General features: G+C 38.4%; 1 protein-coding gene across 2 annotated transcripts in view; it reads right to left on the bottom strand.

Moving 5' to 3' along the window:
• FOCAD (focadhesin) overlaps nucleotides 1-18,445 on the bottom strand; it is a 305,222-nt gene that overhangs the window by 183,120 nt on the left and 103,657 nt on the right. For both annotated transcript variants that reach the window (XM_069576651.1, XM_069576652.1), the window contains exons 10-11: nucleotides 17,736-17,938; nucleotides 5,708-5,965 (exon numbers count right to left, since the gene is read on the bottom strand). In XM_069576651.1, the coding sequence (XP_069432752.1) occupies nucleotides 5,708-5,965; nucleotides 17,736-17,938 (461 nt within the window). The remainder of the gene's footprint in view (nucleotides 1-5,707; nucleotides 5,966-17,735; nucleotides 17,939-18,445) is intronic.

Genomic DNA, 18,445 nt, shown 5'->3' with positions numbered 1-18,445 from the left:
AGCCATCATCAAAAAATCTACAAAGAAAAAAATGTTGGAGAGGGTGTGGACAAAAGGAAGCCACCCATTGTGTTTGGTGAAAATGTAAACTGGTACAGCCACTATGCAGAGCAGCATGGAGGCTCCTTAAAAAACTAAAAACAGAGCTACCATATGATCCAGCAATCCCACTACGGGGCATATGCCCTGAGAAAACCACAATTCAAAACAAACATATGATCCCAATGTTCACTGCAGCACTATTTACAATAGTCAGGACATGAAGCTAGTGGAAAGCTGCTATATAACACAGGGAGCCCAACCTGGCACTCTGTGACAACCTAGAGGGGCAGGATGGGATAGGGGTGGGGCTTGGAGGGAGGTTCAAGAGGGAGGGGATATTTATGTATATAGTTATGACTGATTCACGATGTTGTATGGCAGAAACCAACGTAACACTGTAAAGTAATTATACTCTAAAAAATATGAACAACATACTTATTGAAATAATCTATAATAAAACAAGCAATAAAATAAGGTGCTATTATCAATTCTATTTGAGACTGTACTGGAGTCCTAGTCAGTGTAGTTGAAAAAATAAAATAAAATAAATTTAAAAGATACATGCACCCTAATGTTCACTGCAGCACTATTTACAATGTAGAGGACATAGGAGTGACTTTAATGTCCATCAACAGAGGAATGGATAACGAAGATGTGGTGCATATATACAATGAAATATTAGTCAGCTGCAAACAAAAAAAAAAAATGAATGAAATACTTCATTTGCAGCAACACGTATGGACCTGCTCCTGCCGCTGCTGCTAAGTCGCGTCAGTCGTGTCCGACTCTGTGCGACCCCATGGACTGCCGCCCACCAGGCTCCTCCATCCATGGGATTCTCCAGGCAAGAGTACTGGAATGGGTTGCCATTGTCTTCTCCGATGTATGGACCCAGAGATTGTCATATTGAGTGAAGCAAGTCAGACAGAGAAAGAAAAATATCACAAGATACTGCTTATATGTGAAATTTAAAAAAAAAAGATACAAATGAACTCATCTACAAAACAGAAATAGAGTCACAGATGTAGAAAATAAACTTATGTTTACTGGGGGTAAGGCTGTGCTTAGTCACTCAGTTGTGTCTGACTCCTCGTGATCCCATGGACTGTAGCCTGCCAGGCTGCTCTGTCCATGGGGATTCTCCAGGCAAGAATACTGGAGTGTGTTGCCATGCCCTCCTCCAGGGGATTGTCCCAATTCAGGGATCGAACTCAGGTCTCCTGCATTGCAGGTGGATTCTTTACCATCTGAGCCACCAGGGAAGCCCATAGAAGTAGGGTGATAAATTGGAAGATTGGAATTGGCATATACACATTACTATATATAAAGTAGATAACTAATAATAAGGACCTACCGTATAGCACAGGGAACTCTACTGAATACTCCCTAATGGCCTATACGGGGAAAAAAAACTAAAAAAGAGTAGATATATAGAACAGATTCATTTTGCCATACATTGAAACACAATATTGTAAATCAACTATACCCCAATAAATTTTTTTAAATACTATAAAATTAAAGTTCATAAAATGTCCCCATTTAGGCCTAGGATCCACATTATTTCTTGATTAGAGATTGTGTTTATATTCACACCACTGATTTCAAACTAGATATGGCCAGATCTGGACAAATCACAGAGGTAGGAAATAGCTTTCTGAAGAAGAAAGAATAAGGCCAACTGGACATTACTGTTTATGAGCCATGAAACCATATGCTTCAATTGTCATTCAGGCATCTCTTAGGGCAGACTGAATGATTTATATCAAATTGTGGCAAAACAAAATTACTCACAGTACCAGAAAGGCAGGAACTGTTACAGAAACATAACCAAAAAGTACATGAATCTATCAACTGCAATTTCCAGAAAAAACACTAATTTAGGAATTAGATGGCATTCCCATATATTATAAGCACAGACTAAGATATGAAAATCTTCCTCTAAACTAAATCAATGTGTTTAAAACTTTCAAGACCTCCATGGGAATTCACAGAGAATGCTTATTCTTGGATCTTTCCCCAGAACACTCTAAGATATTCCTTCCAAGAATATAAAAGGCACTTAATTTTTACTGAGCACCACCTGGCCTGAGCTTATATCTTCTGCAAAGTATGTCTCATGATGTCTGGGTAAGAGAACTATATGGATTATTAGTAACTGCTGACAGCATTTCTAGACATGGAGGAAAAACATTTCTTACTTTTTTTTCAAGTGTTGATTTATTGCCGTAGCCTTGAGTAACTATCTAGTTATCTTAACACCGTCATCTGTATCCAGTTAACTAAAATGGTACTCAAAAGGCCAAGTTTCCTTCAGACTATCTAGCTCCATTAGACTTCCACAGCCATAAATGTATTAAACCCAGTGGAAAATGCATGCCACAGGGGAACCAGGTGAGGAGGGATGGAGGATGAAAACTCAGGGGGGAAGGGGATCCATCAGTGTGCATGATAAGAATAATAATCACTTTTTTATAGATGACCAGTGCAAGTTCGACACATGAAGCAGGGGACTCAAAGCCCATGCTCTGGGGCAATCCAGAGAGATGGGGTGGGGAGGGCTGTGGGAAGGGGGTTCAGGATGGGGGGACACGTGTGCACCTGTGGCTGATTCATGTCAATATATGGTAAAAACCATCATGATATTGTAAAGTAATTATCCTCCAATTAAAATAAATTAATTTAAAAATAAAATAAAATCATCAGGTGACTAATTAATAAGGAACTATGAGAATCAGGCTTATAGAATGTGAATGCACTGATCAATCTTAACATTACAAAAAGTGAGACAATCCAGATATAATATTAAACGAACACTTGATTTTCAGCAAAGATGTGAATACCTGATTTTCAACAAAAGGTAACTCAATGGAAGAAAGATAGTCTTTTCAACAAATGCTACTGAAATCATTGAATACCCATGCATAAAACAAATAACTTTTTGGACTGATTCAAATAAAAACGTTCTATTTGATTATGGTGGTGATTATGTGATTGTATATAACTGTCAGAACTCACCAAACTGTAATCTTAGAAAGAGTGAATTTAATGTATGTAAATTTTTCCTTAATAAATCTAAGTTTAAAAAATTACACTTTTAAAAAGGTATATTTTCTCATCATTATTAACTCTAAAATTATTAGTTGATATTGATAACTTACATTGATAAGTACTATCAAAAATAATTTCCATTAGTCTCATAATAAATAATAACCATCATACCAAATATACTTCAAACCTGGCATATCTTTCAAACTTTTAAAAGATTTTCTTTCACAAGATTTTACAGTAGGATTCTTATAATAAATTATGGTGTTATACAAACACAATACTTAGATAAGCATACTGTTCGCCAGTAAACTCTACGAAGAGGTTATCCTTTCTCTAGAGGAGCTCCTGATCAAGAGATCAAATCCAGGTCTCCTGTATTGCAGGCAGATTCTCCACAATCTGAGCCACCAAGATAAGCCCATATAGAGGTAGAAGATAGCCTTTAAATTCTTACTTTTACCTACCTATTAACTTAGCATCTGCTTACTAGTAGGCTAAGACTTTTCTTTAGTATTTATCTACTCCCCCATGAATTTGAGCCAATGATTGCTAAAATACAACACTATCTTTTTATAAAGTAAGAAACGTCAAACACACGTGAAATAAGAATACATGTCATGTAGTCATGTCAACTTAATGAAAGAAGTAGAAAATACTCCTCCAATAAGAGATCGTGACCCTAATGCATCCATTTGAATCTACTTCAAGCAGTTATTCACAATTAGAGAACTTGTTTTTTCTTTTTCATTCTTTTTATGTGTTTGGCGGGGGGGGGGGGTGTTTTTTTAATTGAAGGGTAATTGCTTTACAGTATTTGTGGTTTTCTGTCATACATCAACAAGAATCAGTGTTAGGTACACCCATGCTTTCAAAATACTCATTCTTAACCTTTTGGCTGCTTTTCCTTCTATTTATAAAGACCAGAGAAATGATATGATATGGTTATTTCATAACGAAAAGAGAAGAAAAGAACACTATCTCCCACTTCTAGTCTTCTTTTATACTTTTCAAAAGACTTTAACTCCACTTGTATGTTCTTATTAATTAACTACATTGCCTTTGCTGCTGCATGAATTTGGGTAACTATATTTAAACATTTTACCTCACCATTCACCTTAACAAGCAAAATTACACCTTTTTTTCTCATTTCTTTCAAAACTTCTAAGAAATTATCAATAGGAGCATTATATTTACTTTAATTTATGTTAATAGCACTGCTTCTTAAAGGACTTTTATTGAATAAATAAATGAACCTGGATGGTCACTCCAGTGCTTCCTAACCATTTCCATTTCATGGTAATCATGAAAAATGTCTATAAGAATACTGGATCACACTAAAACTTCAAAGACTAAATGTATTTCCTGATACAACATATGTTTTATACCAGTGGCAAACATAGGTCAGGTAACCTATTGAATGACTTCCTCAGATTATCTCTAGGCATTATTTGTGCATTTACTATCCTAAAGAGATTATCCAACAAGGTGTCAACAGTGAAAAAAGCATCCAGTAGAATCAGGATTGTTACAGAAGGTGAAGAGAGATAAAGCAGGAAGCAGGCTGAAATGACTCACATTACTCATACACCGTAAGACAGAGGTGCTTTGAGTACATTACGGATCCACTTGCAGAATCAGACCAGAAAAGGTCTAGTCAGAGGGAAAACTTCTGTTACATATCAGCAGTTGTTTACTTGACGAAAGGGAATTAGTGCGACAAGTTGGGGACAAAAAAGAATTCCCCATACACTAACTTCACATCTTAAAGAAACTCACTTATCCCACCTTTACCATCAAATTGTGTTCCAAAAGGAACATATAACTTTCCTTAAAGAGATGGACTTTTTCCATACCATGCTTAAAAAGGAATACAAGCACAGGCACTAAGATAAAGAAGATAATAAAAACACCATACCTACTTGGTTATGAAATCCTTCCCTTCACAGGAAATACATTTTAGACACTCGACCCAATGGAAAAAAATTACAGATGCCCATGCTAAATATATGGTTCATTAAAAGGGGGAGGAGGGACTTTATTAATAATGTCTGACGTCTTTATTATATTCTAAGAACTGTACAGATAGAAAAAATGACTCTTTGTCTTCACATTCCAGCATGTTGATCAGTACCATATATAGCAAGGACCCAGTATTTTTTTTTTTTTTGCTTATTAAATGGCTGACTAAAAATAGGATTAAATTCCAAGAAGTTAAAAAGAGATTAATGCCTATTATATAGACACATTTATTCTGAATTAATTAATTTTTCCACCTTAAAAGATTGATATTAGAACCAAGGGCCATGCATCTTGGAATAGGGTGCAAGAGTTAATGAAAATGTTAAAAAAAATTAGCAAATCCACCAATAACAAAAACAGCAGATTAGCATCCTGTGTAGATTCTCACTTGAAGTGCTTTCACTAAAGAAAATATTCGCATCACTAAACATACATCAACTCAGAGGAAGGAGGGGAAAAAAATGGGAAAATAAAGATAGAAAAGAAAAAAGAAAACTGTACTTTAAAACTGATAAAAATCATCCACAAAGAAAGAATAATTTTCGATTCCAATGTCAATCTTTTCCCTCCTTACTGTTCTATTATTTTCTCGCTTTACCTGAGAGGAATCGGCCTGGGCTAATTCTGTAGTGACCTTCAGTATTTGGTGAAGATTTCGTCCCTTATCTTCAACAAGGAGGTAAGCCAGCAGAAGAAAGACATGAGCAGGGATCACTGTGGTTATAGGGAGCAGTGACTCCACGGAAGCCAGCCAGTCACTTGCCGCAGACTCTTCTCTCATTACTTCAAGGATCCTCCAGGCTGTAAATATTGAACCATACATGCTGGTTATGGGGAACGCAAGCTTGTAGGAGAGCTGAAAAATAAACACACAAAAAAGTATGAATAAATGAGGTAAATCTGTCAGAAATATATTTCTGACATTCATTTATTCTTTATATTTCAAGAAATAGAAGAAAATCGATCCTTCCAACAAAGTGAATACAAAATTTTCAATTCCTGACTCAAACCTCTCTGCACATATCGGAGCCAATAGGATTACACAAGAAGAAAAGAGTTGCCAGATAGGAACCCGAGAACAGTTTTATTAAAAATTATCCTCATGTTTACCATTCGCTCCCTGTTGGGGCTTCCCAGGCAGCGCTAGTGGTAAAGAATCTGCCCGCCAATGCAGGAAATGCAACGGACACAGGGTCAATCCCTGGGTTGAGAAGATCCCCTGGAGTAGGAAATGATAACCCATTCCAGTGTTCTTGCCTGGAGAGTTCCATGGGCAGAAGAGCCTGATGGGCTGCAGTCCATGGGGCCACAAAGACTTGGACACAACTGAGTGACTGAGCAAGGCAGAGAAAAAAAGGGGGCAGGGTCAATATACAAAATCCAGAGGCCACAGAGTTTGGAAAACGCCATTATTACATAAGAGGTATTTACCAGTGAGAATGAAGATAGAAAAAACAACAGCAACAACACTGTATTTGCCCAGTCCCAAGCCCCAGTAAGAGGCAGCTCAGGGCAGATGGCAGATTTGGACTGAGGACAATTCATTCTTGTAATAGTATGTTGATAGTAACAGAGTTGGTTCAGCAGGAGTCTGGAAATTCATTAATAGTTTGTAGATAACTCCTGCAAGAAGCAGCAGCCTGACAGCTCTAAATTGAAATGATACCCAAAGAAGACGTTATGCTTAAGTCAGTCTGAGCAATGGCTCCTCGTGGAAGTCAAGTGGTACAATCAGGGTCAGAGACTGGATAGAATTCTGCCATTGTGAGTGGCGTGCCCAAACAGCCCAGAAGAAGCCACAGATACTAAAGAGGAATTAGATATTGCCCGTTCAAAAAATAATTCATTTAGAATGTGATGAGACAAATTAGAAATCTCTAGAGTATCACTGTCCTATTATTAGAGACTCACTTACATGAATAAAGGTAACAACTGAAAGGATGAGAAGTAAAAGTTAAGCCTTATGAAACTTTTTAATAACTTTATTGAGATATAATTCACATATCATTAGATCTAGGCTTTTAAAGTTAATAACTCAGAGGATTTTAGTAATTCATAAACTTGTATAACCATCATCACCAGCTAATTTTAGAACATTTTTCTACACCCCAAAAGGAAACTCCATGCCCATTAAAGTGTAAGTCACTCAGTTGTGTCTGACTCTTTGTGACCCCATGGACTGTAGCCACCAGGCTCCTCTGTCCATGGGATTCTCCAGGCAAGAATACTGGAGTGAGTTACCATTTCCTTCTCCAATGTCCATTAAAAGTCCTTCTTTATTCCCTCTGATCCCCAAGCCCTGGCAACCATTAATCTGTTATTTTGTTTATTTCATATAATAGGAACCACACAATATGTGGTCTTTAGTAACTAGCTTCTTTTATTTCATATAAAATAAAACTTTTTCAAGGTTCATCTATGTTGTGGCTGACTGGTATCTATCAATGCTTCGTTTCTTTTCTTTATCAAATAATATCCCACTGTATGGATATATATTTTGTTTTGTTTTTTCCCACTTTTTGGCTATGACAAATAATGTTGTATGAATATTACTATAAAAGATTTTGTGAGGACATAGATGTTCAGTTATTTAAAGTATATGCTTAAGAATGAAGATCACCTTTATTTGAAAATAAATGCCACTATAAAAACATATGAGGAAGCTTTATCTTTTCTGATATGGAAAGATCTCACACAGGAAAATACAAGATACATACAGTGTGCCTGAAATGCTGAGATTATTTTAAAGGGAAGCATAGGGACTATATATTTGTATCTGCATAAATATGTACAAACACACACACACATTTGGAGTGTGATAAGACAAATCAGAAATCTGATTTGTTATTAGAGACTCACATGGACTCGCACACACACACAAAAGCATTTAGACAAACAGAAGAAATTAATAACTACTAATCTTCATCTTCTTCATTTTGAGAGTGTGGAAATCGGACAACCAGAATCAAAGGTGAGAAAGAGACTGCTCATTGTATATCATTTATGACTCTTGAACCATTTCAATGTATTAAAATACTCTATTTATTATAGTCTTGTCTCGCTAAGAATTTTTTTCCGAAGAAAGTGAAATTCATTAAAGACTAGAGTCAAGTTCTTTAGTCTAATGACAAACAGCGTTGGACTTCAGATTTAAAAGACCAGGACTTTAGCACAGCCATGACAGTTATTAGACAGTTATTAAAAACTGGTGCACAATTTCTCTGAGCTTTACTTTCCTCATCTATAAAATGGAAGTAATGCCTACCTCCCTGCCAAAATTATTGAGGTTGATAAAGAAATAGTATCTACAAAGCACCTAGCATAGTGCCTAAAGTTGCAAAATAAAGGAAAATATTATCCTTGTCATGTTCAGGAGAGAAAAATAAAATTGCTGGATATGATTATAAAAGAAAATGATTGGAAATCACCATGAACCATAAATTGACTAGACAGCAGCGATATTACAGAGTAAACATATTAAAACAGAAAAGTAATCCTACTGTGCTTAAAGTATTAGTCCAGGTTTAGCCTCTGTTTTTCGTCTGTTTGCCTAAGGTTAGAGTCACAGGAAAAAGGCATGACGTTGACTAAGAGATCACAGAATGGTCTCCCTGTCCCACTGAGCGACAGCTGCCACAGGCATGATCCCAGGGCAAAGGTGCCATCGAGGGTTTTCTCTCAGCACCAGCCACCAAATCCTGGCCCCGTGGAGTGCTGGTAGGCCCTGAGTTTTAGAGGAGAAAGTAGGTGTTTAAAGATAAAAGACAGGCTTATGTTAAATGAATTATATCTCAATAAAAAAGAGAAGAAACAATAGAAAAGTAACATTTAAGTGAAGATGAAACGGTTGCACAACATCTTCTACATATGTAAAACAGCTGCAAATCTTTACTTTTTAAAAAACTTTAATAAAAAGGTTCAGGTACGCTAAATACTAGTAACATCTGCTTATACTTCTTTGTCTAAAGAGGACTGAAAAAGAACTTGTGAATGCAGGTGAACAATATAGATTTTCATTAACTTAAAAGAATAACAATTATCTATAATGTGGACTAAAACAGGCTTAACAAAAGTGAGGCCAGGATTTGATCAGGAGAGGGAGTGTGGAACAAACCTAGAGACACTTAAAAGTAGCTCAGGTCTGTGCAACAAGGGATTTAATTACTCACCAGACCGGAAACAGAAGACTGGAATAGATAAAGCCTTAAGAGTGTCCTTCTGTTCTATACATCTATGAAGAATCTAATCAAGAGTTGAAAGGCTTGGTAGTGGTTAATTACCACCAAAAGACAAAACACCATTCTCTGTATCCATGTTACTAAGAAGACAATGGTAGAAGCACAAGATCTAATTCCTATTAACTTCCAATCAAAAGCTTTTAAGAAACCAGTTTACTTCGATTTACTATTGATTTACTGTTTTCCTGTAAATCTGAAATACTGTTATTAACTCCCAAGTTCAGCACAAAGATGATAAATTGCTGTTAATAAAATCAAAGTGGCAGCAATAGAGTATAGGCAAATCTAAACTCTATTTGTCAAACAGACAAAACCTGAATCTCAATCCTACATCCACTACCTGTGTAATGAGGGGGAAGTTAATTAACCTCCATAATTTCGGAAATGCAAATCAAAACCACAATGAAATAGCACTTCATAACCACTCCTGTGTTAGTTGCTCAGTCATGTCTGACTCTTTGTGACCCCATGGACTCCCCATCGGGTTTATCACCCCATCAAGCTGCTCTGTCCATGGAATTCGTCAGGCAAGAATACCGAGTGGGTTGCCATTCCCTTCTCCAGGGGATCTTCCTGACCCAGGGATCAAACCTGGGTCTCCAGCATTGCAGGCAGATCCTTTACCATCTGAGCCACCAGGGAAGCCCTTCACAACCACCAGTATGGTTGTAATAAAATGACAGTCAGTAACAAGTGTTGGCAAGTATATAGAGAAACTGGCACCTTCACACACTGCTAATGGGAATGTAAAATGATACAGTCCCTTTGGAAAAGTCTCACGGCTCCTCAGATGATCAAACACATGGTTACCATATGATCTAGCAATTTCACTCCTAGGGTTATCTACCCAAGAAAAAATGAAAATCTATGTCCACACAAAAAGTTGTACAGGAGTATTCACAACAGCATTATTCACAATAACCAAAATTTTTTTAAAAGATTAAAACCCAAATGTTCAATAGATGAATGAAAAAATAAAATGAGGTAGCTTCATACAATGGAATATCATTTGGGGGTAGGTTTCTTTTTTGGAGTAATAAAAGTATTCTAAAATTGACTGTGGTATTGTATATACAACTCTGCAAACATACAAAAAGCCACTGAGTTGTGAACTTTAAATGAGTAAAATGTATGTATGTGAATTTTATCTCAACAAATCTATTTTAAAAAATAATCAGACTCTCACTGCATGACCCTTGGCAAGTCATCTTCTCTATATTTCAGTTAACTCTTGGATAAAATTAGACCAATAATAATACCTACTTCAAAGAGTTTGGGATAAAATCAAATGACTTAATACATGGCAAAGCACTTAGAATGGAGCCTGAACATAAGACATGCTTAATAAACAACCACATGAAGCGGGGCTTTGTTGCCCATTTGGCCAGGGCCCGGAGGGCTTCAACCATTAGTCCAAGGCCACACATGTGGAAACGGCAAAACAAAACTATTTCAAAGTTATTGTGAGAAAAGAGTTGATCCACATAACTTCTTAAATAGAGCATGTACTCAATAAATCTTAACTTTAACTATAAATAGGACAACAACAATATATTATAAATTTTGATTTTTTAAGAGACAAATACTCAAAATACTTTCTGCTTACTATATACTACTTCAAAGAGACAATGAATGAAACCTACTTAGTACTGCTTTATTAAAAGGTAATAAAGCTCACACTGCTTTAAGTTTGAATAAAGTACTTTATCCATAAATGCCAATTAATAAATGTATGACAAATCCTACCTCAGTCATACCTTTTCTAAATCTTTCTGTTGACTAAAATACTTCTCCAAAGATGAATCTTGCCCTATACAACTGCAGGAATTTGACTATTAAGTCTCTTTCTTGCTTTATTTCACCCATCCCTGGCTGCCAGGGGCATGCAAAAGACTCCAGCAGACGGCTTCGTCTGGGCCAGCTCTGGCCTGTGACACCCCACACACTTCTCCAGCTAGCAGGTCTTGGCTACGATCTTCCCACCAAGCTGTGACCTTAGCCTTGAGTGGAGAGTTCCATTTGGTTCATTCTTTGGGTGTCCCCTGCCTCAGTCTCAGAAGTAGAAGCTGCTCTCGACATTTATTATGGCAATATTCCTTCGAGCCTCATTACTGCTTTCAGTAATTAAACACCTTTTACTAGTTAACAATTTCTGTATTAAGTTTCTCTTTATTTAAATTATCAGTGTGGTTTCTCTCTCCTAACTAGACCCTGACTCATACCCTGGTGCTTTCTTCTCACTACCACCACCCCCTCCATTTTCTGGGGTAGGGGCAGCAAAATTTTAAGGACTTTAGAGCTGTGACTAGTATTTGATGTTTTTTCACCCAAGAGAACACAAATAGGTTTTAGACATCACCTGTCATAGTCTAATAAAAAGGATCCTGTTTATCTTACACGATAAATAAACAAATAAAAGTTTATAAGATTATGCTGCTGCTGCTGCTGCTGCTGCTGCTGCTGCTGCTAAGTTGTATCAGTCATGTCCGACTCTGTGCGACCCTATAGACAGCAGCCCACCAGGCTCCTCTGTCCCTGGGATTCTCCAGGCAAGAACACTGGAGTGGGTTGCCATTTCCTTCTCCAGTGCATGAAAGTGAAAAGTGAAAGTGAAGTCGCTCAGTCGTGTCCATAGCAGCCCCATGGACTGTAGCCTACCAGGCTCCTCCGTCCCTGGGATTTCCCAGGCAAGAGTATTGGAGTAGGGTGCCACTGCCCTCTCCGAAGATTATGCTAATCTTTTAAAAAGATGAATGGCTGCTTTGATATTTTACTTTTTAATTCTTAGAAACTGAGAAAAGTTAAAATGTGTTTTATTTCATTGTTATCAACACTTCAGAATCAAACAGGGAATTCCCTGGCAGTCCAGTGGTTAGGATTCTACTTTCACAGGTCAGGGTGTGGGTCAATCTCTGGTGAGGGAGCTAAGATTCCAATGGCACACAGCATAGCCAAAACAACGAAGGGAAAAAAAAAAAAAGAAATGGACAGGGAACAGAGAACTGCATGGAACAGTAATATTTACCCTTGGATTTAATTATCAGAAGAATTATACTTCTGAAGAAACGCTTTAATTCTAAGCCAAATACTCAAGTCAGAATCACCAATTTAAAATGAAATAATAAAAAATATAAACAATAAAATTCTGTGATTCTAAATAGTCTTTCTGAAATAAATCAAGAGGGTAAAATGATCTGTATTTGTATCAGAAGCATACATTCCTCACTGAACAGAAATTTCTTGACTGTCTACTACGTAGTAAACAATAGGTCAGGTGTGGGAGGATGCAAAGACAAATCAATAAGCTAGGGTGTTATCTATTTCTTTGAATATGTGGAAAATATTCAGTTTTACCACTGCTAATGTGTTTTTAATTTTCCCATTCATGATCAGCTGAAAAAGATAATGCAGAAACACCTAGGGTGGAAAAAACATCAAAAGTTCAACAATTGTTGCAAATTAAATATTAATGTGCTCAAAAAGTAAAGGCAAATTGTGAAAAAGGCCAAGATTCCTTCCCTCAGTGAGCTCACGGCACAGCTGGAGGTACAAACATGTACCCCTTGAATTAAGCCAGACAACACAATCCACTAATGCTGAAAGTGTTTGGATGCAAAGGAGAGAGAGTAATAAATTCTGACTCAGGAAGGCTGAAAACACTTGGCTGGGTCTTGAAGAATGAGTAGTTCAGGCAAAGGAGACAAAAGAGCATTATGTGCTAAAGCAAAGATTCAGGAGGAGAACTGGGAGTCTGGGGCAGGCTAAATTTATAGGTATGTTTGGAATATAGGGTCTGGCCAGGTGTAGGAGAAAAGCCAACAGTAAACTGTGTCTTAAATTTTTCAAAAAGGAGATCATATATCCACTGAAAGCCTCAATACAGCAGCACACTATCATCAGGAGGACATTTACACCCTAATAGTATTCCTTCCTCCTCCCTCTTCACCAGCTGCTAAAGAGAAAATCCACCATGCAGTGCTGATGAATAAGATTCACACACACCTGAGCAAATAGTAAGCTGAGTACTTACACATTAGATTTAGGGTGATCCTCAGTAAATATCACTCATGATTTAAACGAACAGAACTCTCAGACATAGTACCCTGTCCCCACCCCCATTCAGAATCCAATTTGTGTTCTATATGGGCAAACTAAAAGGGGAGGTAAAAGGCTATTAGAAATTTGGGGTCACAGTTTTTCATCCTATCAGAGCAGATGTTAAGAACTCTTCTTTTAATGCAAATCAATTACCTATTTCAAGTTTTATGGTTTAGTCAAACAATTAGGATCGAGGAGGCTGCAGCATTATTTCAGTATGCCTGCAGGCTAGTTTGTGCTAAATGATCAAACGGGGAACAGAACCAAGAATCCCCAACAATGCCTGGATTTCTGCTGCTAGAACATTTAACAATACATTATTAGTGGTATCTCTACTTTTGCAAACAAAACAATTAAGGCACTTGTTTCCATTTATGTAATGTCTTTGGTGTCTGGAAACTTAAGATGCTTCACCAGTTTTACCATCTTTAACCCTTTATAGTCGGGAAGCACTATCACATTTTACTGGGCTTCGCTGGTGGCACTAGTGGAAAGAACCTGCATGCCAACGCAGATATGGGGGTTTGATTCCTGGGTCAGGAAGATCCCCTAGAGGAGGGCACAGCAAACCAATCCAATATTATTGCCTGGAGAATCCCATGGACTGAGGAGCCTGGCAAGCTATAGTTCATAAGGTTGCACAGAGCTGGACATAACTGAAGTGACTTAGCACGCACACACCACATTTTACTAAAGGTAAAACCCAAGCCATTATATCTACTACTGTGGGCAGGAATCCCTCAGAAGAAATGGAGCAGCCATCATGATCAACAAAACAGTCTGAAGTGCAGTACTTGGATGCACTCTCAAAAACGACAGAATGATCTCTGTTCGTCTCCAAGGCAAACCATTCAATATCACAGTTATCCAAGTCTATGCCCCAACCAGTAACGCTGAAGAAACTGAAATCGAACGGTTTTATGAAGACCTACAAGACCTTTTAGAATTAACACCCCAAAAAGATGTCCTTTTCATTATAGGGGACTGGAATGCAAAAGTAGGAAGTCAAGAAACACCTGGAGTAACCGGCAAATTTGGCCTTGGAATGTGGAATGAAGCAGGGCAAAGACTAATAGAGGTTTGCCAAGAAAATGCACTGGTCATAGCAAACACCCTCTTCCAACAACACAAGAGAAGACTCTACACATGGACATTACCAGATGGTCAACACCAAAATCAGACTGATTATATTCTTTGCAGCCAAAGATGGAGAAGCTCTATACAGTCAACGAAAACAAGACCAGGAGCTGACTGTGGCTCAGATCATGAACTCCTTATTACCCAATTAAGACTCAAATTGAAGAAAACAGGGAAAACCGCTAGACCATTCAGGTATGACCTAAATCAAATCCCTTATGATTATACAGTGGAAGTGAGAAATAGATTTAAGGGTCTAGATCTGATAGATAGAGTGCCTGATGAACTATGGAATGAGGTTGGTGACACTGTAAAGGAGACAGGGATCAAGACCATCCCCATGGAAAAGAAATGCAAAAAAGTAAAATGGCTGTCTGGGGAGGCCTTACAAATAGCTGTGAAAAGAAGAGAGGCGAAAAGCAAAGGAGAAAAGGAAAGATATAAGCATCTGAATGCAGTGTTCCAAAGAATAGAAAGGAGAGATAAGAAAGCCTTCTTCAGCGATCAATACAAAGAAATAGAGGAAAACAACAGAATGGGAAAGACTAGAGATCTCTTCAAGAAAATTAGAGATACCAAGGGAACATTTCATGCAAAGATGGGCTCGATAAAGGACAGAAATGGTATGCATCTAACAGAAGCAGAAGATATTAAGAAGAGGTGGCAAGAATACACAAAAGAACTGTACAAAAAAGATCTTCACGACCCAGATAATCATGATGATGTGATCACTAATCTAGAGCCAGACATCTTGAAATGTGAAGTCAAGTGGGACTTAGAAAGCATCACTATGAACAAAGCTAGTGGAGGTGATGGAATTCCAGTTGAGCTGTTTCAAATCCTGAAAGATGATGCTGTGAAAGTGCTGCACTCAATATGCGAGCAAATTGGGAAAACTCAGCAGTGGCCACAGGACTGGAAAAGGTCAGTTTTCATTCCAATCCCAAAGAAAGGCAATGCCAAAGAATGCTCAAACTACCGAACAATTGCACTCATCTCACACGTTAGTAAAGTAATGCTCAAAATTCTCCAAGCCAGGCTTCAGCAATACGTGAACCGTGAACTCCCTGATGTTCATGCTGGTTTTAGAAAAGGCAGAGGAACCAGAGATCAAATTGCCAACATCCACTGGATCATGGAAAAAGCAAGAGAGTTCCAGGAAAACATCTATTTCTGCTTTATTGACTATGCCAAAGCCTTTGACTGTGTGGATCACAATAAACTGTGGAAAATTCTGGAAGAGATGGGAATACCAGACTACCTAACCTGCCTCTTGAGAAATCTGTATGCAGGTCAGGAAGCAACAGTTAGAACTGGACATGGAACAACAGACTGGTTCCAAACAGGAAAAGGAGTACGTCAAGGCTGTATATTGTCACCCTGCTTATTTAACTTATATGCAGAGTACATCATGAGAAACGCTGGGCTGGAAGAAGCACAAGCTGGAATCAAGGTTGCCAGGAGAAATCTCAATAACCTCAGATATGCAGATGACACCACCCTTATGGGAGAAAGTGAAGAGGAGCTAAAAAGCCTCTTGAGGAAAGTGAAAGAGGAGAGTAAAAAACTTGGCTTAAAGTTTAACATTCAGAAAATGAAGATCATGGCATCCAGTCCCATCACTTCATGGGAAATAGATGGGGAAACAGTGGAAATAGTGTCAGACTTAATTTTGGGGGGCTTCAAAATCACTGCAGATGGTGACTGCAGCCATGAAATTAAAAGATGCTTACTCCTTGGAAGAAAAGTTATGACCAACCTAGACAGTATATTCAAAAGCAGAGACATTACTTTGCCAACTAAGGTCCGTCTAGTCAAGGCTATGGTTTTTCCTGTGGTCATGTATGGATGTGAGATTTGGACTGTGAAGAAGGCTGAGCGCCGAAGAATTGATGCTTTTGAACTGTGGTGTTGAGAGTCCCTTGGACTGCAAGGAGATCCAACAAGTCCATTCTGAAGGAGATCAACCCTGGGATTTCTTTGGAAGGAATGATGCTAAAGCTGAAGCTCCAGTACTTTGGTCACCTCATGCGAAGAGTTGACTTATTGGAAAAGACCTTGATGCTTGGAGGCATTGGGGGCAGGAGAAGAAGGGAACGACCGAGGATGAGATGGCTGGATGGCATCACTGACTCGATGGACGTGAGTCTGAGTGAGCTCTGGGAGATGGTGATGGACAGGGAGGCCTGGTGTGCTGTAGATTCATGGGATCGCAAAGAGTCGCACACGACTGAGCAACAAAACCCAAGCACCTAAATGGGAAAAAATATGATGAATGTAGGCCTAGAATGCAGCCACTAACAAGATATTACTCATATTTCTCCATTATTCTAACAGGACCAGTGAGACTGACAAAGCCAAATTGGGTAAGCCCAGTAGGCATGGATCAGAATGGAGTGTCACAGTCGGGCTGAAGGGAGTAGGAACACTCACAAGGGACCTCAAGAACCATGTGCCAGGGAATACAGTGGTAGGTGCCATATTCAAAAGTCAAGTCTTCATTCTTACAGATCCCAGAACTTCCAGGCAATTGCAATTCCCCACCATGGATTGTTGCAGGTCTAATCATGCTGCACTCTTTAACAGTATGAAGAGGGGGAAGAAAGGCTCCATGCTCATGTGTGTTGCAGAAGCACTAGGTTAGTTAACTAGAACTAGTTCCTTTTCTGCAGGATTCCTCAGGACATTTAACCACTGATGGACACTGGAAACTCAACAAGCAAAAAAGATCAGACAGATTTCCAACACTTATTTAACAGCAGGACTACCCTCCCCATCACAGTCCAGAAGAATATACTAACATCTACACCAGTGCCTGATAGAGTGGTAAAATTCAATGACAGGATTTAAACCCAAAGGTTAAAGCGTCTACCTCCAATGTGAGAGACCCGGGTTCAATCCCTGGGTCGGGAAGATCCCCTGGAGAAGGAAATGGCAATCCACTCCAGTATTCTTGCCTGGAGAATCCCATGGACGGAGAAGCCTAGTAGGTTACAGTCCACGGGGTTGCAAAGAGTTGGACACGACTAAGCGACGTCACCTTACCTTCCTTACCTTACATATATCGTCAGGAAGTGAGATTTCCGACAGTGACTTAAATCCCATATAACTGATTGAACTTTATGTTAAGAGAAACAAGGATGAAGTGGTTACCTTCTGGTGCTCGTCTCTGTAGCACTCCTGCTGTACCATTTCTAAAAGGTTTAGAGCCAACTGCTGCCTAGAGGGACCTTCTTCATCCATGGATATACAGTCTTCCAAGGCAGTAGAAGATAGTATCTGCAGAACTGGCATCACTAGCAGCAACGAGGACTTTGGGATCTTCTGACTCTCAGCACAAGAAAGGAGCTTCAGAGCTGGTCATCCAAACAACAATTCACAGTTTTCAAAATTAATACTACAGTCAAACAAAATGCTGTTTTGTTTAAGAGAAATGTGCAAAAAGCTTTCTCGCCCCTTTACAATTGGGTCATACATACAATTAAGATGATAAACCTTATCCTTTAAGAAATAAAAAGAACATAAAAATTAACTCAGCAAAAATAAGCTGTTAATGTACAGAACTTTTTAGTTTTTACATGAGGATGCTCTTAGAGAAAATTCATATCATAGGCCAAAAAGTAAAATCAACTCTTTTTTTTTTCCTTAGGTCAATATGAATTTCTTTAAAATTCAACTCAACTTTTGTCTTTATACCCTGCCAGATCCTCTGCCCTCACAAACTGAGCCAAGAGACCAGAGCTCCTGATCTATGGATAACAAAATCAACACGTGCATTTCTCTTTCAAGCCCAGCTGAGAATTGTATCAAGAGATTCAAAAGTAAACAAGATGAAGCAGGGGATGACCTTCAGTAGTAATTAC

This window comes from Ovis canadensis, chromosome 2 (assembly GCF_042477335.2).
Source record: "Ovis canadensis isolate MfBH-ARS-UI-01 breed Bighorn chromosome 2, ARS-UI_OviCan_v2, whole genome shotgun sequence".
Taxonomy (NCBI): domain Eukaryota; kingdom Metazoa; phylum Chordata; class Mammalia; order Artiodactyla; family Bovidae; genus Ovis; species Ovis canadensis.
Note: the sequence above shows the minus strand (reverse complement) of the source record. Positions and strands in the feature narration are given on the sequence as shown.